Source organism: Schistocerca serialis, chromosome 6, assembly GCF_023864345.2.
Source record: "Schistocerca serialis cubense isolate TAMUIC-IGC-003099 chromosome 6, iqSchSeri2.2, whole genome shotgun sequence".
Taxonomy (NCBI): domain Eukaryota; kingdom Metazoa; phylum Arthropoda; class Insecta; order Orthoptera; family Acrididae; genus Schistocerca; species Schistocerca serialis.
The window spans coordinates 146004719-146031909 of record NC_064643.1 but is presented as its reverse complement, the minus strand read 5'-3'; the positions used below and the strand labels follow the sequence as shown (position 1 = coordinate 146031909).

Here is a 27191-nt window from a genome sequence, read left to right as displayed (position 1 = left end):
ATAGCTGCCTCATTCTGCTTCAGGGTTTCTGTTCTTTTGCCCCTTTTTTGTATCTGTAGCATCTTTTGCTCTTTGTATAAGTACCTGTGATAATTAATTGCCCTTTTCATTCACAGTTGTATAATATTCGTTATCTGAGATGATGAATTTGTTGCTTAATGCATTAACCAAATAAGTTTTATATCAATGACTGATCATTTCAGAGCATTCTCTGTGTTTAGGTTCTTATTTTCACATGTTACTTATTAGTTAACAAGCCTATAGGGTATAAATGTTTACATCAGGTAACTATTGCCAATTTATTTGGTGGTGTTACACTAGTATAAGTATAAATTTTACACTGTACTGTTTTTCATTTATCCTGTTGGTATTATCCACAGCATGAAAGTTGTTCACTACAGTATTTGTATTACTCGCAAGGGAACACTCTCAAATGTCAATAAACGATCTTGATAAACTATATAGGTGTGTAGAGAGGGCAAAATACTGCAGTACATATTTTTTTGTTTGTGCCCAGTTTTACTTTTAAGCAGTAAAACACACCCCGAAAAGTGATTTGGCATATTAGATTTGAAGGGAATATCATTGTTTGAATGATATATAAAAATGGCTCTCATATAAAAGTTTAAATGTGGTTAAAGTTTTTGAAGACTATATAATCTAATTTCGTAATAATTTGAAATTTTGCAAAATGCTCCACCACCATTAATTTTGAAAAATGAAATCTTTCATTAAAACATGAATTAAAGAAGCTTTCAAGCTATGTACTTCCATGTGTAATAACACTGGTTTCTGAAATACGATTTTTGGAAAATATACTTTACGTGTTGTGCTGTTAGAGTATTTTCAATGTACCTAATGAAAATATCCAAACATTCATTATTAGTCTAGTTATTTATTTCTCTTAGATTCGTTTTATATTTTAAATTGTTATTTTACATTCATTGTTTTGTTTTTTTGTTTCACAGTTTACCGTTTCACTCTCATTTATTTCACTAATTGAAAAAGTACACAACTCATCATTATGATAAAAAATCATTACGGTAATGATAATCTGTAAATAAATGCTCGAAACATAATGCTTTATTACACTATGCACATAAAATGAATGAAATTTCTTCACATAACACAGTATAAAACAGAATTCAGCAGGATTTCAAATTTTCGAGGGTGATCCTCTGTGTATCATAATTTGTATTGGGAATATTTTAGCATATTGGTAAGCTGTGGTGAAAAGAATTGATTACGCAATAGTGACTGCAGCTTAAATATATTGTTTCTCAACTGGAGATTGACATCAAAATCATTCAACAGAACTAGATCTGAATATTTTCTCACAAAGTTCTTCCAACAACGAAAGCCACGTATATCTGGGTCATTCCATGTCAACTCACCTAAACTTCCCTGCTTGACCATCGCAGATTTCATTGAAATTTTATGTGAACATATGCACATGTCCCCAATGTACATTGGTAAAGTTTAACGTTCATCGATTTTGCACAAAGAGAGTGTCAATTTCTGATGATGTTGAGCTGTTAAACCTTGGACAGTAGTTTTGTGATAGAAATTAAATTTGGCCATCTTGTACAACTTCATGTGTTCTCTTATGTACAGTAATGAAAATAATTTTATTATTGATATTCAGTGAGAAATTTTTGGGCAAAATCGCCTGAAAATGTTGATGCCTAAGAAAGTTTCAAAGAGAGACAGGAACTGTCGATGACATGCCTCACTCAGGTCGCCGAAGGGCTACTACTGCAGTGGATAACCGCTACTTACGGATTATGGCTTGGTGTAACCCTGACAGCAATGCCACCATGTTGAATAATGCTTTTCATGCAGCCACAGAACATTGTGTCAAGACTCAAAGTGTGCGCAATAGGCTGCATGATGCGCAACTTCACTCCCGACATCCACGGCGAGGTCCATCTTTGCAAACACGACACCATGCAGCACAGTACAGATGGGCCCAACAACATGCCGAATGGACACTCAGGATTGGCATCACGTTCTCTTCACCGATGAGTGTTGCACATGCCTTCAACCAGACAATTGTTGGAGACATGTGTTGTGGACTGGCAAGACAGCCAATCCACTATGACAGGAAGCCGAAAGGCACGCGTTAAGCTCACGCAGGCTGGCGTGAGGTCTGGAACAGGTCAAGTAATGGAGACTGGCAAATAAAGTACATAGCTTCTGGAATACTTAACTTTAATCCATAATTGGTGAACATCGGTCTGACAGTACATGCATCACAAGATAAATAGCAAATGATAATGGCGCCTTGCTAGGTCGTAGCAAATGACGTAGCTGAAGGCTATGCTAAATATTGTCTCGGCAAATGAGAGCGTAATTTGTCAGTGAACCATCGCTAGCAAAGTCGGCTGTACAACTGGGGCGAGTGCTAGGACGTCTCTCTAGACCTGCCGTGTGGCGGCACTCGGTCTGCAATCACTGATAGTGGCTACACGCGCGTCCGACATATACTAACGGACCACGGCCGATTTAAAGGCTACCACCTAGCAAGTGTGGTGTCTGCGGTGACACCACATTCCTCCCCCGCAAATCAGCGTACGGTTGTGTTATAAGGCTTCCGCCCGCCGTGGGGAGGACCCCATGTTGACGTATGCGACGAGGTGGGGAGCCTAACAGGCGAGGCTGTGCCACCCGCACCCTGCCATTCAGTCCGAGGGGAGCTAGGAAACGCCTGAAAACCTACTCCAGGGTGCACGCCAACATGCAGTTTATGCGCCCATAGAGAGAGAGGAGGGGCCGAAGGGTCGACCTCCATCGGGTCGGGGCACCCGACGGGTGAAGATGACAGATGGTCCAGAGCGGGCAAGAGTTCCATGGCGGAGGACATCTGGTCACGGGAAGCGATCGGCGGCGCGTGACCCAGGGAGGCGCCCGGCGGCTGCAGCGAGGCGTCCACTGCGGGCGTTGCCGGCGGGAGAACAGGCGGCGGCGCGTCGCCATGGGGCAAAATGGAAGGCAGCGTAGGTAACACCTGGGGCTGAGGCGAGCCAGTAGATGGGTCCCCAGGGCGCTGACCGGACGGCACCGTCGCTGAAAGCAGACGGGGAGCGGCAGAACCCGTGCGACGACCGTGGCTGATGGAGATGCCGACGCACCTCACCAGAGGCCCCCAAAACCAGATACATAGTGCGGCCGAGGCAGCGAAGAATGCGCCCTTCGAGCCAACGCCGTGAACCTCGATAGTTACGATAGTAGACTGCACAGGAACCTGATGTGGTGGATGTAGCAAAGACATCAAGGTTCGATGAGGACGACCATGGAGCAACTCAGCCAGCGAGCGAATATCTCGGGGCTGAGAGCGATAGGAGGACAAAAAGAGCAACAACGCGTCCTCCCGAGAAAGCGACTCTTTCAACTTCAACATCTGGGACTTGAAAGTCAGGACCAATCGTTCAGCGGCACTGTTTGACTGAGGCGAAAACAGTGTGGATGTCAGATGTTGAATACCATTGGCCTTGCAGAATGGCTGAAATTCTGCGGACCTGAATTGTGGGCCACTGTCGGAAACAATAGTCTGTGGCAGACCTTAAATGCAAAAGATAGCAGATAACGCTTGGATGGTGGCAGATGACGTCGTGGAAGACATCCGGACAACAAAAGGGAAATTACTGAATGAATCGACCAGAACCAGCCATCGAGCATTCCAGAATGGACCAGCAAAATCGATGTGTAAGTGTTGACAAGGGGAAGTGGCTTTTGGCCATGCAAATAATTTCTGCGGCGGATTGTTGTTCGGCACATGTCATGCAAGAAGAGCACATATGCGTAATCGCAGCATCAATTCCGAACCAAGTACAGTGCTGAGGAGCAAGTTGTTTCGTTCGCACTATACCCCCAATGTCCTTGGTGGAGAAGCCGTAAGACAGAGGACTGTAACGAACGTGGGACCACGACCCTGGACTGATCATTATCAGAGCGCAACAGCAAAACACCACGTCGATCAACAAGTCTCTCCTTGTGAGCGAAAAATCGGCGAACCAGTGGATCCTCGATCCGTGACTTTGACAAGGGCCATTGCGTAGCAACAAAACGCAGAATGGTAGCAAGGACAGGGTCAGCAGCTGTGGCTGTAGCTACACGACGAAAATCAATCTAAAACGATTCGACCATGTCATCGGTTTCCGAATCAATGAACATGCAAGCAAGTTCGGAGGAATCGAATGCTCTACCCTCAGCAACAGGCAAACGGGACAACGCATCGGCGTTTCCATGCTTAACACTGGACCGATACAAGATATCGTAGCGGTACTGCGAGAGGAAAATAGACCAGCGAATGAATTTCTGCACTGTACGTGGAGGTACAGGCTTGTTCGGATGAAAAAGGGATGTCAAAGGTTTGTGGTCGATGATGATAGTAAAGTGATGACCATACAAGAAATCATGAAACTTTGTAACACCAAATACGAGAGCCAATGCTTCTTTCTCGATTTGTGAATAATTTCGTTGTGCAGACGAGAGCAATTTGGACGCAAAGGCAATAGGGCGATCGCGCGAACCATCTTTGTGCGCAAGCACAGCACCGATCCCGAAATCCGATGCATCCACCTTCAACAAAAGGGGCTTCCGGGGATCGAATGGCGGAAGGCAAGTATTGGAAAGCAACGCCGATTTCAACTGGCGAAAGGCGCGTTCGCATTCCGTCGTCCAGACGAACGGAACACCTTTACTGCATAAGCGATGAAGCGGAGCTGAAATGGAAGAGGTGTGGCGCACATAGCGATGATAATAATTTATTTTTCCCAGCACACTCTGTAGCTGCTTCAAATTCTGCGGCGAAGGCAAGTCTTGTATGGCACGGAGGTGCTCTGGACTGGGATGTATGCCTTGGGCATTGAGTACATGGCCCAGATAGGGTAAGTCACGAGCAAAAAACACACACTTGTCCTTCCGCAAGCAAAGACCATTTTGTCGCAAGACCTGAAATAATGTTCTGAGATTGGCTAAATGTTCTTCTGCCGTCTTTCCAGAGATCACAATATCGTCCAGATAGTTTGCTGCACTAGGGACCGACGCACAAACAGTTTGTAGATATTGCTGAAACAATGCAGGGGCGGATGCACACTCAAAGGGCAGTTGTTTGAATCGATACAAACCAAGATGCATGTTAACCACCAAAACGCGCTGGGAGTCTTCATTCACCGGTATTTGCAAGTACGCATCTGCTAGGTCCAACTTCGAAAAATATTTACCCGGGCACAATTTGTCAAAAAGATCTTCCGGGTGGGGTAAAGGAAAAGTTGCAGTCACTAGTTGGGGATTCACTGTTGCCTTGAAGTCCATGCAAAGTATCAATTTTCCGGAAGGCTTTTGCAAAATTACTAAGGGTGATGCCCAGAGAGAAGCCTGCACACGTTCAATTACACCTTGTGATTCCAAATCGTGTAATGTTCTTGCGACCTCATCACGCAATGCGTGGGGAACATTGCGCGCTCTGAAAAATTTCGGTTGCGCATTTTCTTTCAGTTCCAAATGTGCTTTATAGTTCTTAGCGCAACCGAGGCCCGGTGCAAAAATGTCTGCAAATTCTTCACATAGACGAGAAACACTGGCTGAAGGCACAGTCTGGTTCACTGATAGGACCTGATTGACTATAGACAAGTTAAACAACTGAAACAAATCGAAAACAAACAAGTTCACTGCAGAAGAAGAACGAAGGACGTAAAATGACACAAGTTTTGTTTGTCCTTTGTATGTTGCAAGAAGGCTGCACTGTCCTAACACAGGGAGCCTGTGACCTGAATATGTAGTTAGCTTAACATTTGCAGCACGCAACGGAGGTGTGCCCAGCTGTTTGTACGTGTCGTGATTGATCAGTGAAACTGCAGCTCCGGTATCGAGCTGGAATGGGATCACTTTGCCGTTAATGTCCAAATCTACAAAAAGTTTATTGTCCTGCTGACAACAAGAGCGACTTTCTCGTGCAACGTGAACTGACACTGGTACAGAATCACTTGCGACTTGACGGGATTTCCGGCGATGTCGACGCACACTATTTGTGGGGCAAACACAGTCACTGTTAGAGTGGCACTGGGCGGAGTGGAATGAACTACATGAATTTCCATGGGCGAAGGTTCACGAGCCTGAGTATTCTGGGTTCGATTCCGATTCCGGCGCGAAGCAAAGGGCCTGGAATGGTTGGAGTGTCCGTTCTGAGCTTGTTCTGGCAAACACTTTCAACATGTCCTTTTTTATTACAGAAAAAGCAAATAGCTTGGTGTGACAGGCAAGTCTCACGCAAATGTCTAGTAGCACACCGCAGGCATGATTTCACTGCATTTGCTTGCCGACGCGGGACACGTGGCTGAGAGCCAGGCGGCTTTGGCGCGGCCGGGTGCGAGGACTGTTTACTGTTCCGTGCAGCTCGCCCAGGGGGCTGGTTAACCTGACACACGAGTGGCGAAGTTTCAAATGATTCCTGAGCAAAGTCAAGAGTGTCCTGCCAATCAAATATGTCCATCTCTTGTTGAAGGGAGGGATTGACGAGTTTCAAAATCTGTTCCCTTATACGAACATCAGAAACGTTCTGTGCAATCGCATCACGCACCATAGTATCTGAATAAGGGAGTCCACATTGACACTCAAAAGCACAATCCCTAGTAAGGCCTTGCAGGGTTGCAACCCACTCCCGATTAGTCTGACCGGCCGTACGTTTTGTACGAAAGAACGTATACCGTTTGGCAACTACATTGACTGATTCTTTGAAATATGCATCTAATGCAGACAAAATTTCTTCGTAGGACAGAGTTGCTACGTCGCGTCGGGGAAATAATTTCACTATCACACGGTACGTGGTCACTCCGACACACGATAATAAGAAAGGCTGCCGCTCGTTACCTTGAATTCTGTAGGCGGCGAGATGGAACCCAAATTGGCGTGACCACTCCGTGCAGCTTTCCAGTGCAGCATCAAAAGGACGAAAAGGTGGTGCAACTGCATGTTGTGGCTGCGGTAGCGGTGGAGCGGCGGCCGCCGCATCGTTTTGCAGCGCATGTTGACCCTGGACGAGCTGTCCAAGGGCATCCAGTAAGGCCTGCGTCTGCTGATTCTGTAAGCGATAAAATTCAGACAGTACATCCGGAGATTGTGGCGAAGCCATGACACAAGTAAATCAGGGCAGTATAGATACGAACGTGATTTGGGCTCGTCGCCAAACTGTTGGGGACTGGCAAGACAGCCAATCCACTATGACAGGAAGCCGAAAGGCATGCGTTAAGCTCACGCAGGCTGGCGTGAGGTCTGGAACAGGTCAAGCAATGAAGACTAGCAAATAAAGTACGTAGCTTATGGAATACTTAACTTTAATCCATAATTGGTGAACATCGGTATGAGGTACATGCATCACAAGATAAATAGCAAATGATAATGGCGCCTTGCTAGGCTGTAGCAAATGACGTAGCTGAAGGCTATGCTAAATATCGTCTTGGCAAATGAGAGCGTAATTTGTCAGTGAACCATCGCTAGCAAAGTCGGCTGTACAACTGGGGCGAGTGCTAGGACATCTCTCTAGACCTGCCGTGTGGCAGCGCTCGGTCTGCAATCGCTGATAGTGGCGACACGCGGGTCTGACATATACTAATGGACCGTGGCCGATTTAAAGGCTACCACCTAGCAAGTGTGGTGTCTGGCGGTGACACCACAACATGTTTGGAGGTAACCCAGTCAGGCTGAATGGCGTGGACTCACTGTCCAGTGAGTGCAGCAGGGTGGAGGTTCCCTGCTGTTTTGGGGTGGCATTATGTGGGCCGACATATGCCGCTGGTGGTCATGGATGGTGCCGTAATGGCTGTATGATACGTGAATGCCATCCTCCGACCAATAGTGCAACCGTATCGGCAGCATATTGGTGATGCATTCGTCTTCACGGATGACAATTGATGTCCCCATCGTGCACATCTTCTGAATGACTTCCTTCAGGATAATGACATTGCTCAACTAGAGTGGTCAGCATGTTATCCAGACATAAACCCTATCGGAAATGCTTGGGATAGATTGAAAAGGACTGTTTATGTACGATGTGACCCACCAATCACTCTGAGGGAGCTACGCCAAATCGCCGCTGAGGAGTGGGACAATCTGGACCAACAGTGCCGTGATGAACTTGTGGATAGTATGCCATGAAAAATATAGGCATGCATCAATGCAAGAGGACGTGCTACTAGGTATTAGAGGTATCAGTGTGTAAAGCAATCTGGACCACCATATCTGAATGTCTCCCTGTATGGTGGCACAACATGCAATGTGTGGTTTTCATGAGCAGTAAAAAGGGCGGAAATGATGTTTATGTTGATCTCTATTCCAATTTTCTGTACAGCTTCTGGAACTCTCAGAACTGAGGTGATGCAAAACTTTTTTTGATGTGTGTATTTTACCATTACATGTCAGGCATGACTCATCCCAGTCAGCGCTCATTTCCATTCAGGTTCATACCAGCACTTGATGTACCGCTGTCATACATATACGTATTGAGAATCAAAATGATATGAAAATAGCTCTCATTTTATACTTCTGGTTTTATTTTCATTTCATTTGATAACTAAACTAGGTTTTCAAACAAGATTCACAGGTCTTTTGAGAGAACTGAAGGTACCCTAGATCATGGTAACAGAGAAAAATAGCGAAACAAATCCTGTTGCTTTAATTCGCTCATAACTTATTATGGACTTTGCTGCTCACTATGAATATAACAAACATTCCCCATGTGCTTTATGTATTTGTACCTCAGTACTTATTATTGTCTGTGTCCTATGTGATATTCATGTCTTAACTTCATTAGCTGTGAGGGTAACATTTCTGCATCGTGATACAATTAATAATAATGCTTCAGTGGAAATACGTCACCTACTAATCCCTAAATGCGTGGTCGACTCTCACATTGCCTATTACCTTCCTATTCCCTATCACCATATACAAGTTGTAGACTTCTGTGGTCGATCCAAAACTGTTTCAACATCATTTTAACTGAATACAGTTTTAACTTTGGCTTCTTATATCTCATTGAGTCACGATAGATATGAAATTTTCACAACAACTATTTAGCAAGATACAGGTAAGGCTTTCCAATATGAAATATCATTCACTTACTGCTTCCGAAATTTCTACAAAATCAGTTCAAATTTGATTTCCATAAAAATTACAAAAATAGATCACATTCAAGTTTATTTTAGGAAATTTGTTTTCCAAAATTGTTTTCAAACTAATCATAGTTAGAAAGAGCATGCAGAAAATAACATTAGATTTTCCAATGTGTGCTAACAATACCTGAAAATGGCGGACATATTTGAGGGAATGTACCATGACAACAGGATACATTGCAACAATCTGTTGTCCATATTTCGTTGCATGTGGTTTCTATTTTTAAATTGACAAGTAATGTCTCTCTATATTGTGATGCCCCATGATGACATTGTCACTACCCATTCAAGAACATGAACTGGCAACCCAATAGGGGTCATGAAAATATATCTGGGAGTGGGTTTCTTCATCCAGTTTCCCAAGCCAGTAATCTGGTTTCTTAATTTAAGCTACAAAGATACATATTTGGTTATAATAGAGGGAAACATTCCACGTAGGAAAAATATATATCTAAAAACAAAGATGATGTGACTTACCAAATGAAAGTGCTGGCAGGTCGACAGACACACAAACGAACACAAACATACACACAAAATTCAAGCTTTCGCAACAAACTGTTGCCTCACACACACACACACACACACACACACACACACACACACACACATATCCATCCACACATATACAGACACAAGCAGACATATTTAAATATGTCTGCTTGTGTCTGTATATGTGTGGATGGATATGTGTGTGTGTGCGAGTTTATACCCGTCCTTTTTTCCCCCTAAGGTAAGTCTTTCCGCTCCCGGGATTGGAATGACTCCTTACCCTCTCCCTTAAAACCCACATCCTTTCGTCTTTCCCTCTCCTTCCCTCTTTCCTGATGAGGCAACAGTTTGTTGCGAAAGCTTGAATTTTGTGTGTATGTTTGTGTTCGTTTGTGTGTCTGTCGACCTGCCAGCACTTTCATTTGGTAAGTCACATCATCTTTGTTTTTAGATATAAGATACATATTTGTTTTCAAGATGCTGCTCAGTGGTTTTATTGGGCAGAGTTGCAACCTGTAATACATCCCTTCATAGCTCATTATGTCAACAAGAGAATGTTGCAAACTGTTCATTGTTGCACTATTTTATTTTATTTGTTGGTGGCCTTTGTAGGCTAATATGAGTGCCACCAAACCCATCACATGGAGAGTTTCTGTGGCTGGCGACAAAAATGTTCCATTCTGTATTAGTGTTGAAATTGTTGTGGCTACACAGATTGACAGAATTTGTACAATTTTTATATTGTGCACCTGGGATGTTGCTGAAATAATATAATTTAGGGAGTTTTGTTTGAGTCAATAAAAGTCAGTCAATTTTTGAATAAACACATGTACAGGTAATGTATCATTCTGCAAGTGATTGAAATAATGCAACAATGAACAGTTTGCAACATGTCTTGTTTACATAATAAGCTACGAAGGGATGTATTGTAGGTTGCGAATTTTCCTAATGGAACCCTTGAGCAGCATCTTAAAAACAAACTAACAATTCTTAATATATCTTTGGACCTCCCCCCAAGAACCATGGACCTTGCCGTTGGTAGGGAGGCTTGCGTGCCTCAGTGATACAGATAGCTGTACCGTAGGTGCAACCACAACGGAGGGGTATCTGTTGAGAGGCCAGACAAACGTGTGGTTCCTGAAGAGGGGCAGCAGCCTTTTCAGTAGTTGCAGGGGCAACAGTCTGGATGATTGACTGATATGGCCTTGTAACACTAACCAAAACGGCCTTGCTGTGCGAACGGCTGAAAGCAAGGGGAAACTACAGCTGTAATTTTTCCCGAAGGCATGCAGCTTTACTGTATGGTTAAATGATGATAGCGTCCTCTTGGGTAAAATATTCCGGAGGTAAAATAGTCCCCCATTCGGATCTCCAGGCGAGGACTACTCAGGAGGACGTCGTCATCAGGAGAAAGAAAACTGGTGTCCTACGGATCAGAGTGTGGAATGTCAGATCCCTTAATCGGGCAGGTAGGTTAGAAAATTTAAAAAGGGAAATGGATAGGTTAAAGTTAGATATAGTGAGAATTAGTGAAGTTTGGTGGCAGGATGGACAAGACTTTTGGTCAGGCGAATACAGGGTTATAAATACAAAATCAAATAGGGGTAGTGCAGGAGTTGGTTTAATAATGAATAAAAAAAAATAGGAGTGCGGGTAAGCTACTACTAACAGCAAAGTGAACGCCTTATTGTGGGCAAGATAGACATGAAGCCTACACCTACTACAATAGTACAAGTTTATATGCCAACTAGCTCTGCAGATGAAGAAGAAATTGAAGAAATGTATGATGAAATAAAAGAAATTATTCGGATAGTGAAGGGAGACGAAAATTTAATAGTCATGGGTGACTGAAATTCAGTAGTAGGAAAAGGGAGAGAAGGAAATGTAGTAGGTGAATATGGATTGGGGGTAAGAAATGAAAGAGGAATCCGCATGGTAGAATTTTGCACAGAGCATAACTTAATCATAGCTAACACTTGGTTCAAAAATCATAAAAGAAGGTTGTATACACGGAAGAAGCCTGGAGATACTGACAGGTTTCAGATAGATTTTCTAATGGTAAGACAGAGATTTAGGAACCAGGTTTTAAATTGTAAGATGTTTCCAGGAGCAGATGTGGACTCAGACCACAACCTATTGGTTATGAACTGTAGATTAAAACTGAAGAAACTGCAAAAAGGTGGGAATTTAAGGAGATGGGACCTGGATAAACTGACTAAACCAGAGATTGTACAGAGTTTCAGGGAGAGCATAAGGGAACAATTGACAGGAATGGGGGAAAGAAATACAGTAGAAGAAGAATGGATAGGTTTGAGAGATGAAGTAGTGAAGGCAGCAGAGGATCAAGTAGGTAAAAAGACGAGGGCTAGTAGAAATCCTTGGGTAACAGAAGACATATTGAATTTAATTGATGAAAGGAGAAAATATAAAAATGCAGTAAATGAAGCAGGCAAAAAGGAATACAAACGTCTCAAAAATGAGATCGACAGGAAGTGCAAAATGGGTAAGCAGGCATGGCTAGAGGACAAATGTAAGGATGTAGAGGCTTATCTCACTAGGGGTAAGATAGATACTGCCTACAGGAAAATTAAAGACACCTTTGGAGAAAAGAGAACCACTTGCATGATTATCAATAGCTCAGATGGAAACCCAGTTCTAAGCAAAGAAGGGAAAGCAGAAAAGTGGAAGGAGTATATAGAGGGCCTATACAAGGGCAATGTACGTGAGGGCAATGTTCTGGAAATGGAAGAGGATGTAGATGAAGATGAAATGGGAGATCCGATACTGCATGAAGAGTTTGACAGAGCACTGAAAGACCTGAGTCGAAACAAGGTCCCAGGAGTAGACAACATTCCATTAGAACTACTGATGGCCTTGGGAGAGCCGAGCCATTCCTGACAAAACTCTACCATCTGGTGAGCAAGATGTATGAGACAGGTGAAATACCCTCAGACTTCAAGAAGAATATAGTAATTCCAATCCCAAAGAAAGCAGGTGCTGACAGATGTGAAAATTACCGAACAATCAGTTTAATAAGTCACGGATGCAAAATACTAACGCGAATTCTTTACAGACGAATCGAAAAAATGGTAGAAGCCGACCTCAGGGAAGATCAGTTTGGATTCCGTAGAAATATTGGAACACGTGAGGCAATACTGACCCTACGACTTATCTTAGAAGCTAGATTAAGGAAAGGCAAACCTACATTTCTAGCATTTGTAAACTTAGAGAAAGCTTTTGACAATGTTGACTGGAATACTCTCTTTCAAATTCTGAAGGTGGCAGGGGTAAAATACAGGGAGCGAAAGGCTATTTACAATTTGTACAGAAACCAGATGGCAGTTATAAGAGTCGAGGGGCATGAAAGGGAAGCAGTGGTTGGGAAGAGAGTGAGACAGGGTTGTACCCGCTCTCCGATGTTATTCAATCTGTATATTGAGCAAGCAGTGAAGGAAACAAAAGAAAAATTCGGAGTAGGGTATTAAAATCCATGGAGAAGAAATAAAAACTTTGAGGTTTGCCAATGACATTGTAATTCTGTCAGAAAGAGCAAAGGACTTAGAAGAGCAGTTGAACGGAATGGATAGTGTCTTGAAAGGAGGATATAAGATGAACATCAACAAAGGCAAAACGGGATAATGGAATGTAGTTGAATTAAGTCGGGTGATGCTGAGGGAATTAGATTAGGAAATGAGACACTTAAAGTAGTAAAGGAGTTTTGCTATTTAGGGAGCAAAATAACTGATGATGGTCGAAGTAGAGAGGATATAAAATGTAGACTGGCAATGGCAAGGAAAGCCTTTCTGAAGAAGAGAAATTTGTTAACATCGAGTATAGATTTAAGTGCCAGGAAGACGTTTTTGAAAGTATTTGTATGGAAGTGAAACATGGCGATAACTAGTTTGGACAAGAAGAGAATAGAAGCTTGTGAAATGTGGTGCTACAGAAGAATGCTGAAGATTAGATAGGTAGATCATATAACTAATGAGGAAGTATTGAATAGGATTGGGGAGAAGAGGAATTTGTGGCACAACTTGACTAGAAGAAGGGATCGGTTGGTAGGACATGTTCTGAAGCATCAAAGGATCACCAATTTAGTATTGGAGGGCAGCGTGGAGGGTAAAAATCATAGAGGGAGACCAAGAGATGAATACACTAAACAGATACAGAAGGATGTAGCTTGCAGTAGGTACTGGGAGATGAAGAAGTTTGCACAGGATAGAGTATCATGGAGAGCTGCATCAAACCAGTCTTAGGACTGAAGACCACAACATCAATATCTTTGGAATCTGTATTGAGAAACCAGATCACAGGCTTGGAAACCTGGATGAAGAAACCCACCCTCAGCTATATTTGGAGTTGCCAGTTCATGTTCTTGAACAGGTTGTGACGATGTCCTTGTGGGCCAACACAACATAATGAGATATTACTTGTCAGTTTAAACACATGCAACGAAACATGGACAACAGGTTTCTGCAAGGTTGCCTTTTGTCATGATACATTCCCTCAAACAAGTCTGCCATTTTCAGGTATTGTTAGCACACATACTGGAAAATCGAATGCTATTTTCTGGATATTTGAAAACGTGTGCTTTCTAATTGTGATTAGTCTGAAATAATTTATGGAAAATAAATTTCCTAAAAACAAAGAGGTGTCAAGGTGCTTTGTTATCACTGTCATACCTTTAGACCATGAGATATAAGAAACAACACTTTGAAACTCTTTCAGATGCCAATTTTTTTTGGGCGATTTTTGCCTAAAATTTTCTGGCTGAATGTCATTCATAAAATTATTTTCATTATTATTCATAAGAGAACGCATAAAATTGTATAAGAGGGCCAAATTGCATTTCTTTCAATGGCATACCGTCTGAGGTATAACAGTTGAAAGTTGCCAGTAATTGATGCTCGCCCAGCCCAAAGTTGCACATGGAGTCAAACAAATAAGTATGTCTTGACCAGTATTGCTTTGAAAAACATTAAACTGTACCATTGTTCATCAGAAACATGTACGAACATTCACATAAAATTTCATCAAAATCCATGATAGTCAAGCAAGAAAATATTCCAAAATTAAATGGTCTAACGTGGAATGACTACTCCCTGACTGTACCTGTGCCATTGAATCCTTTGGAATTACCAAACGAAAAAGTTCCTTAACCTCAGGTACGCAGCTCTTATGGTTCTTTCACATTAACAGCCTTATCAGCCTTATGACTCTAGCAATAATACAGATTCCTCCCTCCCTAAGAAAGAAAAGGTCTTTCAAATAACTTTTGACGTGATCGGATGTTTGTGTACCAGATTTTGATGCTGTCGCAATGACATGTAGTGCTTGAAAAAGAGATTCTCAAATTCTCATTCCAGACTCACTGTTAGTTTCTTTTAAAACTATGAGTAGGTGGGTGGTCAGTGTGAAAAAAACCATGTTGACCCTCGTACCCAGTGAAAAGAAAGTTGTTCATCCCATTATCCCAAAGGATTTGAAGGCACAGGTGCAGACATGGTACATATAAGCTTTTTGATGTTGCGAGAACCTTGTGAGAAGATATTCAGATCTAGTTCTGTTGAAAGATTCTGATGTTGATCTTCATTTGAAAAACAGTATAATTAAGCTGCAGTCACTAGTGCATAATTAATTCTTTTTGCCACAGCTTACCAGTGTACTGAAATACGCCTGATACAAATCGGGATATTTAGAGGATGATGTACAATGGTTTGAAATTCTGCTGAATTTTGTTTTATGTTTGTTTTCCCTGTCATGTATATTATGTGAAGAAATCTTGCTCATTTTATGTGCAAGATGTATATAAACATTATGTTTTAAACATTTATTTACAGATTATCTTTATTGTAATGATTTTGTATCATAATAATGAGCTGCTTATTATTTCCAATTAACAAAATAAACTTATTTGAAACAGTAAACTAAAAAAAAAAGAAAAGAAAAAAGAATGTAAAAATCACAATTTATAACATAATACAAATGTAACTTAAATAAATAATTGATGTTTAGATATTTTAATTAGGTATGTTGAAAATACTCCAACAGCACATTGCATGAAGCATATTTTCCAAAAATAGTATTTCAGAAAGCAGCTTTATTACACTTGGACGTATGTAGCTTCAAAGCTTCTTTTTGTAACAAAAGCTTTCATTTTCCAAAATTATTTGATGGTGGTGGGGTATTTTGCAAAATTTCAAATTACTACATAATCTGAGTATACAGTTTTCAAGAGTGTTAATTACATCTCAACTTTTATGTGAGAAACATTTTTCATATTTAATATTTTGAAGATATTCCCTCCAAACCTAATATGCCAAATTATTTTTTGGGGTATATTTTACTCTACTCCTTAAATGTGAAACTGAACATGAACAAAAAAAATATGTATTGCATTATTTTGTCCCCTCTACACACCCACCAAGATTCATCAAGATCATTTGACACTTGGGAATGTTCCCTTGTCAGCAGGACAAAATGGTAACCTGACCATTTTTGGAACAAACTTGGTCACGTGACTAGGTGCAGCCATGTCCAGTTTAAAGTAGTGCCCATTCTCATCTCACAGTGTGAATACGCAAAGTAGTGCTTAGGATATGAATACCTTCACAAGAAGCAGCAACAACTTGCTGTTAAAGTCATTAATTTTACTGGCAGTGAGAATGAGAAAGGTTTGATACTGCCAAACTGAGAGATAGGGCGACAGCAGGTGCAAGCAAATGTCGACAAGCAAAAGTTAAGTTAGCCAGCGGTGTGCAAAAATCAGAGGGAGGGGGGGGGGGGGGGGGGACAATGCTTAGTGGATGTGGATTCTAGTATCTGCCTCAAAACAGAATAGATAAAATGTACACAATAAATATTTCCTTGATGGTAGAGGTAAATGTGTTATTAGACAGAAATTTCTGTGGTACAGGCAAATACCATCTTGGCAAAAACTTCACAGCTTTTGTCACATAGAACTGGACTTCAAGGTTAAGACAAAAACTCTGAGAAAAACTGTTCCATCTTTGGGATTTGAACATACTTATGAAGAGAATATACTGTATACATTCAATTTTTTGCAGAAAATGAAGCATCAGAATAACAACACTTAGTAGTTTTATTTAGTAAAATTATGGATTCATACACTTTACATTCGTAAAGTTCTACATGTTGTAGAGTGGTAGTGTATGAAGATTATCATCAAACAACAGTGCCAGAAAATGTATCATTGTGGTGAGTGCTGAGTTTAATTTTGTATTTGCTTCTTTACTAAGGCTGTAACAGGAAAATGTTAGAATTTTATGTTGAAATTGACAGAGAAAAATTAAAAATCAACAGGGACAAGGAAATTCACACTTTGGCATTAATTAAGGAACACTAACCTTCTTCTCTTCATTCTGTTCACAAGGTTTTCTAAGAAAATGATTCCCTTCGTACTGCTTCCATTCTATCCACACACAAATCCTATAGAACTGGTGTGGAATCTTGCGAAGAATAAGAACTGGATTCATATAACATCAAGCATCTAGCATTCTGACTTAAAAAAATAACAGCTGCTATTTCCGCTGCTAATAAATAAACATTGTCACCATGCCTGGTGCAAGTCTTTTGGCATAATGCTACTTCTCTTACTTGTTATCAGTTTTGCAACATTCATATTTAAGCAGCTTCCCAGTTGGCCTCACAAGCCAAAAATGCTAACCACTAGATGATGTGGTTCATTTGTGTTTGCTGCTGTGACATTAGAAGACTTGAAAGGCCATGCATCTTACCAAAAAAGTGTGTGATGACTACTTGAGGAGGGATACTTTGACAGATGAGGAAAGTGAAAATGCTATAAAATCAGTCAGCATAGATCCGTACAAAGAGAGAATCATGTGCCACTGAAACAGTAGATGACTAATCAACAGACAAAGCTATGGAAAATAATGCTGGGGAAAGTAGTTTTATGGTACTGCCAGCAAAGGGTCATGAGCAGCCAAGATGAGATGTGCTGTATGTTCTGTTTTTGTTCTTGTTCTAAATAGGTACTTCATTTAGCGGTGCATACAGACGTGTAGCATATGACAGCACATTACATGTAAGAGTTCTAGAGTGTACACTAGTATTACCTTTCCTCTGCACTTCTCAGGTATGCCATTCTGTCCAGCTAAGATGTTTCCTTTGCCAGGTAATATTTAGTTTTTGTTGTTGCTGTTGTAGACTTTAATATGACCCAATTTAAAAATAAGGGACTCATTATAAACAGTGCAAGAATTTATTTATTTAAAACAATGGTAGAGAGAAAAACAACAATAAGGCTGATACTGGAAAAAAGTGTGGGCTTGTACACTTGCAGATCATTCAAAAGGGAAAAGGAATTTCTGGAAATACATGGTTGTGCAAGAAATATTACCAGTACCGTATTATTCTTTAAGCTACAACACTTCGGGTATCAGTTTTCACATTGTGTACCCAAGTCCTTGAGTTCATGAAATCATGTCAAGTAATTTCAAGAGTTGCACAAAGGGTGAAATTTGTATGACTGTACTCAGAAGTGGAAAGTGTTAAAAGTGACACACACATTTTTGCCCTTGCTCCAGTGTTCTTAGCCTTATTTGTCCACAGACAACACAACAGTTGTCTCACCAATTTTAATGTAATAGGATTGTTTTTGGGAGAGTAAGTAAGCAAATGTTCGTAGTATCGGCACACCAGAAAATGTTGAGGCCAAGTTAGTGAACCTTACTCTTACTCTGTCCAAGTAAATCAACAAGAAGGACCAATGATGCATTTTCATATTTGCATCAGTCTGTGTAATGCATTTTTTATTCCAGACTTAATTAATTTGGCAATGTATATGGAATGAAGACAGTAGGTTGCAAATGTGAGAATTGAGGAACAATCTGTGTTATAGAATGAATGGTTTTTTAATTAAACTTACATTTATGTGAGACATGTTGTAAACAAACAGAATATTTAGCTATGTGTCATGGAACATTTGTGAATAGCACACATGAAAAAAAATCTATGAAAATTTAGCCATACTGAGAAACAGACCTTTATTTCCCAGCTCGTGCAGCCATGCTCCCATTGTACAGACAGTGATTCATGCAAGAAAGAGCATGCCCACTTTCTGTTGCCAGTATTTATAGTCTTGGTGTAATCTTAAGTGGTGTAGATCTTGGGATTAGCCTTTCACTAACTGTTGCGTTCTTCCATACTCTCAGCAATATCTAACCTCCAAAAAATTCTCCTACCACTACAATTGTGTCAGTGTCAGACTTATCGTTGTACTGCAGGTGTTTCTGCTTAAACTTGTTTAAATATATTAGGATAGACAAGACTGTTACATACAAGAAACAGTTAGGAGAATTTTAATGTAATTTAGATGTACACTTCAGCACAGATGAAATTTCACACAGTCTTTCCATTATAGGAGCCACTAATCCATAAAGCCACTAATCCACTATACCAGATCTAATCCACAATGCCAGATTATCGGTGTAAATAACTCTGTTATACTCGGGAAAATATCTGAATTGAAAAAGCATTTAAGAGAGAGAGAAGTTCGCTTACTACAGTGTGTAGTATGTTAAAACAGAACTAAATGATGGGAATGCACAAAGTATCTGCCATGCTTGTGTCAAAAGCAGAGAAAATAGATCGAATTTTAAATATGCTCAGGAGATAAAAAGACAAAGAGAGAACAGGTGTTGTTAACTAGCCATGAGAGTTGTAGAGATTTGTTGCAAGAGGCTTACCAGGTTATCAACAGCACATAAGTGGTTGGCTGCCCATAGTGTCAACACCAGGCTTGTATGATCTCAAGTCTGGTACCCACAAATACCAATTCTCATTGCATGACATAATTAATGGCAATGGAGGTCAGAGCACACTGTTATCTAACATGGTGGCAGACTACTGCAACAATGTTCATCTTGACAAAGAGCAAATAAGCTATGAACAAGGAAAAAAAGGGCTACAACTGAGCAACAAATGAGTTGAGTGAGGAGGAGTGTGGTATCTCTGGCCATTTTATAACCTGGGTAGTATCCTCCACAGCTAAAAACATAGCCTTCACTGGCAACCAAGTAGGGAAACTGCACTGGTGAACTTCTGTCATATCTTTATGGCAGGGGTGAGGACTGCTTTTAGCTCTTGGGTTGCTGTCTTCAAGTGGTGCCAGCAAGATGACAAGTAGGAAACCATTTTCTTCCACAACCAAATGGACCATTAACAAACAGAGAAAGCTTTATCTAATGCTCAACATTGTATGGGGAATTTTGTAAATGTGCTTTTTGGAATTTGTGTAATTATTATGATGTCACTGACATAGTCCAATACTTTCACAACACACTGTAAATTTCAGAATTTCAACAATATGCTGAAAAGGATAGGTTGCTACACTGTAAAGATGACATGTTGAGTTGCAGGCAGGCACAACGAAAAGACTGGGAGCACACTGCCAGAGTGGTCACATCAAAGAAGTCCAACATGCTTCCAATCCCTGCTTAAATCCTGAGGCTGTTCTTAGAACTTCTTCCCTGAATCCATTTCTGTCCTCACCCCTATGAAACAATTCGCACCCACATTCTACATGTTCCCTGAAATCTACAAACCCAACACTTCTGGATGCCCCATTGTAGCTGATTAGTGTGCTCATATTGGAAGAATTTCAGACTTCATTGAGCAACACCTTCAACCAATTGCCCAAAATCTAGCCTCCCACATCAAATATACCAAACACTTCCTTCACTGACTCTCCACTGTCTCCACCCCTTTACCCCCTGGATCTCTACTCATCAGTGTTGACGTCCCTTCCCTATACACCAACATCCCTCATACCAATGGTCTTGCTGCTATTGAATACCACCTCTCCCAACATCTGCCAGACTCGAAATCCACTATCTCACCCCACGTTCACCTACCGAGCGAGGTGGCGCAGTGGTTAGCACACTGGACTCGCATTCGGGAGGACGACGGTTCAATCCCGTCTCCGGCCATCCTGATTTAGGTTTTCCGTGATTTCCCTAAATCGCTTCAGGCAAATGCCGGGATGGTTCCTTTGAAAGGGCATGGCCGATTTCCTTCCCCATCCTTCCCTCACCCGAGCTTGCGCTCCGTCTCTACTGACCTCGTTGTCGACGGGACGTTAAACACTAATCTCCTCCTCCTCCTCCTCCTCCTCCTTCTCTCCCATGTTCACCTTACTAACTCCATCCTAATGTGCAACTACTTTTCCTGTAAAGGGAAGGTATACAAATAAACCTGTGCCACAGCCATTAACACACTGCTATATCATCCTCTGGGGCACCTGTTCTGGGCCATCTAGAGGAAACCTTACTAGCTTCCAAAACCACCCAACCCCAAACCCCTGGTATGGTTCAGGTTCGTTGATGATATCTTAAAGTACTGAACTAAGGATCACGTCAATATATACTCATTCCTTCACTACCTCAACACTTCGATTCCCATCCACCTCTCCTGGGCCTCCTTGAACTAGTGTAGGATGTTGACCTCCTCCTGTCCTATAGTCCCATCCACACCATTGTCCACATACACCCACCAACCACCAACAGGACCTGCATTACAACAGCTGCCATCCCTTCCACACCAAAATGTCCATCCCATACAGCCTGACCATCCGGGAACAGTGTATGTTTTATGACAAGAATGCCTCTGCCCAGCATACCAAAGTTCTCATAAAGACCTTCACAGACAGGCACTATCCCTTGATCTATTCCGCAAACAGATTTTGTGCACCATATCCCCACATATCCCCAATCCTCTCACTAACTTCAAGAACCATTTACAAAGAAGTGCCCCTTTTGCCACCCAGTACCATTCCAAACTGGAACAGCTGAATCACATCCTTCATCAGGGCTTTTAGTATCTATTACCATGCCCTGAAATGATGGGCATCCACACAAGATCCTTTCCACCCCTGCTTAAGTGGTGGTCTGTTACCTACCCAACCTCCACATCTTAATGGATACCTATGCCACTCCCAAACCCAACCTCTTGCCACTGGAATCATACCTCTGTGGGAGACCCAGGTGCAAAGACTACTCAGCCCATCTACATCTACATCTACATTGATACTCCGCAAGCCACCCAACGGTGTATGGCGGAGGGCACTTTACGTGCCACTGTCATTACCTCCCTTTCCTGTTCCAGTCGCGTATGGTTCGCGGGAAGAACGACTGTCTGAAAGCCTCCGTGCGCGCTCTAATCTCTCTAATTTTACATTCGTGATCTCCTCGGGAGGTATAAGTAGGGGGAAGCAATATATTCGATACCTCATCCAGAAACGCACCCTCTCGAAACCTGGCGAGCAAGCTACACCGCGATGCAGAGCGCCTCTCTTGCAGAGTCTGCCACTTGGGTTTATTAAACATCTCCGTAACACTATCACGGTTACCAAATAACCCGGTGACGAAACGCGCCGCTCTTCTTTGGATCTTCTCTATCTCCTCCGTCAACCCGACCTGGTACAGATCCCACACTGATGAGCAATACTCAAGTATAGGTCGAACGAGTGTTTTGTAAGCCACCTCCTTTGTTGATGGCATTCCCTATTCCAGTCCTGTTACAGGCTTATCATACTCCATCAGAGGCCAGGCCACCGGTGAAAGTGGCCATGTCATATACTAGCTCTGCTGCAATCGTTGCACAGCTTATTATAGTAGCATGATTATCAACCAGCTGTCGGCCAGGATGAATGGTTACTGTCAAACTGTGGCAAAGAGCAAAGTGAACCGCCCTGTGGCACAACATGCTGTGGAACTTAACAAGCTTGATGTAGATGGCTGCTTCACAACCTGAGCTATTTAGATCCTCCCTTCTACCACCAGCTTATTTAAACTGTGCAGATGGGAGTTGTCCTTATAATACATTTTCTACTCCTGAAATCGTACTGGCCTCACCTACAGTACCCTACTGTCTCCACAGTTCACCTAATAATTTTCACCCTGGCGGTGCCATCACCTCCTTCCAACTCATGCCCCTCACCCTCATTGTGCTCTGCTTTCTGCTGATGAACCCACGAGTTTTTTCTTCTTCTCTGTTCTCCTTTTCTGCTCCCCATGCCCCCTCTTCCCTCCCCCACAGCCTTATTCGGCAACCATGTAGTCCCTGTGTCCTCCACCAAGCAGTGCTGACTTCTCTCCCATACCCTAACCAGCTATTACTCCCTCTTCTCTGCTCCACTCCAGATTTCACATAGCACCATTACATTTTGGCCGAAGTGGCTGTAGATAGTTGTCGTGTGTGTGTGTGTGTGTGTGTGTGTGTGTGTGTGTGTGTGTGTGGTGTTAACCAGTATCGTTGAAATGGCTCTACACTTGCAAACAGATAAATCAGCAGCAGCATCGACAGCAGCAAAACTGTTTGTTTGAATTTCTGGTGGTGCAGTGGGCTTCTTCCACCATCTTTACATCTTGGGTGGGTTGCTCTTCCATTAGCTGAAACTATGAAAGTCCTGGGGCTCATGCTTGATAGAAAACTTTCTTGGTGCTCCCACATGTCTTACCTGGCCACATGCTGTTCCTGGGCTCTCAATGCCCTGTGTGTCCTAAGTTGTACTTCCTGGGGAGCAGATCAGACCACCCTCCTCTATATGTACCAACCCCTTGTCTGTCCGAAACTAGGCTTTGGGTGTTTTGTTTATTCACCTGCATGTCCATTCATCTTACACTGTGTTAATACAGTCCACCGTTGTGGAATCCATTTGGCCATTGGCACCTGCTTCACTAGCCTGGTTGAGGGCCTGCTGAACTACCGCTGTCATACCGGCATGATGTTCTCCTCAGCAGATATGGATGCTGTTTGTCTGCCATGCCTGGCCATCCATCTTCAACCTCCTCCTTCGATGACTCTTTTGGTCACCGGTATGGCACGCGTCCCTCTTCTCTGTTACCTCATGGAGTTCACTTTCAGCTCTCGTAGCTTAACTTCTCACTACCTGCCACTTTCCTTCATCACCTTGGCTTCATGCGGCAGCCTGTGTTCACCTTGGCCTTCGTTCGCTTCCTAAGGACACCACTCCGGCCTTGCTCTATCACCTTCAGTTTCATAACCTCTGCATGGAACTTCGCGGTAGTACCTTTGAGTACGATGATGGATCTTGGATTGACCATAGTGTTGGGTGTGCCTTCATCATTGGCACCGACATTTTTCTGTATCGGCTTCCGGAACAGTGCTCAATATTTATAGCAGAACCCTTCAGCCTCCATCAGGCCTTCCAGTACATCCAGCAACACAGGCTTTTTAATTGTCATATGCTCTGATTCTCTCAGTGCCCTGCAGAGCCTCTGTGTGCTGGACACAGTCCATCTCTTTGTGCAATGGGTCCAAGAAAGCTTCCACTGGCTCACTGTTGAGGTAGCCAGTGTGATGTTCAAGTGGGTTCCAGGTCACATTGGTTTGATGGAAAATGAGGCCACTGCTGCTGCTGCCAAGGCTACGGTCCTCCTACCTTGGACCACTAGCTCTTCAATCCTTTTGGATGATCTCTGAGTTGCCATGTGTTGTCTGGTGGTGTCACTTTGGCACTGCCACCGGTCTTCTCTTCACAGAAACAGGATCCAGGGAATCAAACCTCTCCCAGTGGTGTAGCCAACCTCCTCTTGCCTTGAAGAGATCATTTGAACTAGGTTGATATTGGTCATTGTCTTATCATTTTAGCTATAACTATTTGTGAAGTGTTTATCCTTCGCCACTTTGTGCACATTGTCATCAACGTTTGACAGTTCTCCATTTGGTGACTAAATGCCCCTTTTTAACCATGTATGTTCTAATGTATGTTTGCTGTTGGAATATTGGGTTGTTTTAGCGAATAACAGATGGGCTGTTAACTGCGTTTCACTTTTTATCTGTCGTAGCAATATGGCAAATGACATTTAATCTTTAGTTTGGGACTTTTGCAGTCTCTGTGGCATATTTTGTGGACCTTTCTCAATGAGAGAGTTCGTGTTCTTAGCTGGCTTTCCTTCCAATGATTGGGCTTAATGTATAGTAGCTTTTAAATTTTTACTTCTTGATGATCTAAGGTTACGACATGGGAGCTTATGACCTTAATTGTTTTTGCACCCTAAAAGACACAAAAAGCAGCAGGAAACCCATAAATTCGGAGTTGTGTCATTTCATTTTTGAAGCTCTATTTACTTATCTCATGAACAGCATATAGATGCTACTTCAGTAAATTTTGAGGCAAATCATCAAACAAAAAATTATATATGTATGTTTGAAGCTTGGTACCCACTAGGGGATATTGCTATGCTGTAGGAATTAATTTTCATGTGGATTACGTGCTAAATGTACCCATAACAAATATTTAAGGCATACAACAAAATTACATTTCATACACCATGCTGTAGAAAATAGTAAACTGACACTGTAAAACAGAAAAAGTCAGCCTTAAATGTGGAGTTTGGTAGAGTAAGGTGTAGGTTTGTTGCATTCATTTATTTATCCATCCGTAGACACTAAATATGTCGAAACACTTGTCCTACTGGAATCATGCATGTTTGTGTGTAAAATTTATTGTATGAAGTATTCATATGCTGCATGAATTATTTTGATATGGATTAAATACGACAGGCTTTCCCGGAAGGAAGGGTCAGTATGCAGAGATATGACAGGAACGATCTGTCAGAACAGAAAAGTCTAGTAAATATAGGATCTGAAATGCCTATTTTAGAAGCTCTGACCACTCGTTGCTCTTCACAACTATAAAACACATCTCTTCTACTGAGCAAGTGTTTGTTTTTGGAGCCCATGTTTACTAGACAATTTTTTGTTGATTTGGTCCATAACACCGTCTTGCAAAATATTGAAAGCAAAGAGCTTGCAGAAGAAGAGATTTTTTTCAGAGTATCGAAGATGCATTAGTGTTTATAGCTCTTAAGGTATCTGTTTTAGAGTGCATGGTTACTAGACATTTTTAATTTGAATGACAGTTCCTGTCATATCTCTGGCTATTGACCATTCCTTTTGGGAGACACTGTATAATATATGTGTGTGTGTGTGTGTGTGTGTGTGTGTGTGGGCGTGCACGCGCGCATATATATTCTACATGCGAACATCCTTGATGTCAGTATGACAGAAGTGTGTTTGCTAGCATAAATTTTGATTTTTATGAAATTATTTGACATTTAAGTACCACAACATTTCATTTTTCCTCTAAATGCCACTCTTGTATGCACAGCTATAAAATTTGTTACTTCTCTGGGTGGGAGAGAGAAAGCCAACTCCTTTTTTCCCCATATACATTCTCATCAGTATTTTTTCTCATTGCTTGTGTGTCAGACATCCATGCCCTATTTCTTCTATTTAGTTTTGTCCGTCATATTCTTTACATTCCTTTTATTTTGTCTTTAGCTCTATCCACATACTTTAGCTTACCTTCGTATGTCTTCTGTTTCATGTAGGCAACAACTTATGATCAATTAGTATTTTATTAAATACTCAGCATAGTTCCTAGTCTTCATTTTTAATCGCATATATAGGTTTAAACATGTCAAACGTTTGAAAAGGTGCATTACAATTATGGTTCTTTACTTGAATTGCATGAGTAATAACAGATTTGACATTTCCTTGTACAGTTATGAGTTGCTGTACTTTTATTTCCACTGTGATCATCATCCTTAGGTTGTGTAATATGTATATTTGTGTTTTTCTAATTACATGACTGACAGCTATATGCCTTAAGATTTAATGTAAACTTTCATAAAACCGTATAATAATTTATTTGTTGTGTAAACTGGAAAATGATAAATTTAGTGATCACCAATATTTTTTTCACAGATCTGAGCTTGGAAAGATATCACTGGATAATGTTTTTATGGAAAGAGAGAATCTAAATGTGAGCATAGTTGAATCTATCAACAAAGCCAGTGAAGCTTGGGGAATAACATGCCTCAGATATGAAATCCGTAAGTAAAGCATCTAAATGACAATTTGCAGTAATGAGATTATTGTTGTGAGCTTTCATACTATGATCCAAATACACAGGTGACATCAAACTTCCTAGTCGAGTGCAGGAAGCAATGCAAATGCAAGTAGAAGCTGAGAGGAAGAAAAGAGCTGCAATACTGGAATCCGAGGGAATGAGAGAAGCTGACATTAATGTTGCTGAGGGTCAAAAACGAGCAAGAATTCTGGCTTCAGGTAATATTTATTAGATAATTAGAAGAGGAGTACTATTCCACATGGGAAAAATAAATTAAAAATGTATTTAAAAAATGCTGTGACTCACCAAACGAGAAAGCGCTGGTAGATAGACACAATAATAAAAACACAAACAAATTTCAAGCTTTCGCAACCCACGGTTGCTTCATCAGGAAAGAGGGAAGGAGGGGGAAAGATGAAAGGATGTGGGTTTTAAGGGAGAGGGTAAGGAGTCATTCCAATCCCGGGAGCGGAAAGACTTACCTTAAGGGGACCCCCCCCCCCCCCCCACACACACACACGTACGTCTGCTTGTGCCTGTATATGTGCAGATGGACAGGTATACACTCGCGCCCCCCCCCCCCCCCCCCCCCCCCCCCCACACACACACACACACAC

General features: G+C 41.8%; 1 protein-coding gene across 1 annotated transcript in view; it reads left to right on the top strand.

Moving 5' to 3' along the window:
• The window catches only part of LOC126484291 (stomatin-like protein 2, mitochondrial), a 98890-nt gene that overhangs the window by 44658 nt on the left and 27041 nt on the right, over positions 1-27191 (top strand). The window contains exons 5-6 of the mRNA XM_050107718.1: positions 26430-26557; positions 26637-26792. Of these exons, the coding sequence (XP_049963675.1) occupies positions 26430-26557; positions 26637-26792 (284 nt within the window). The remainder of the gene's footprint in view (positions 1-26429; positions 26558-26636; positions 26793-27191) is intronic.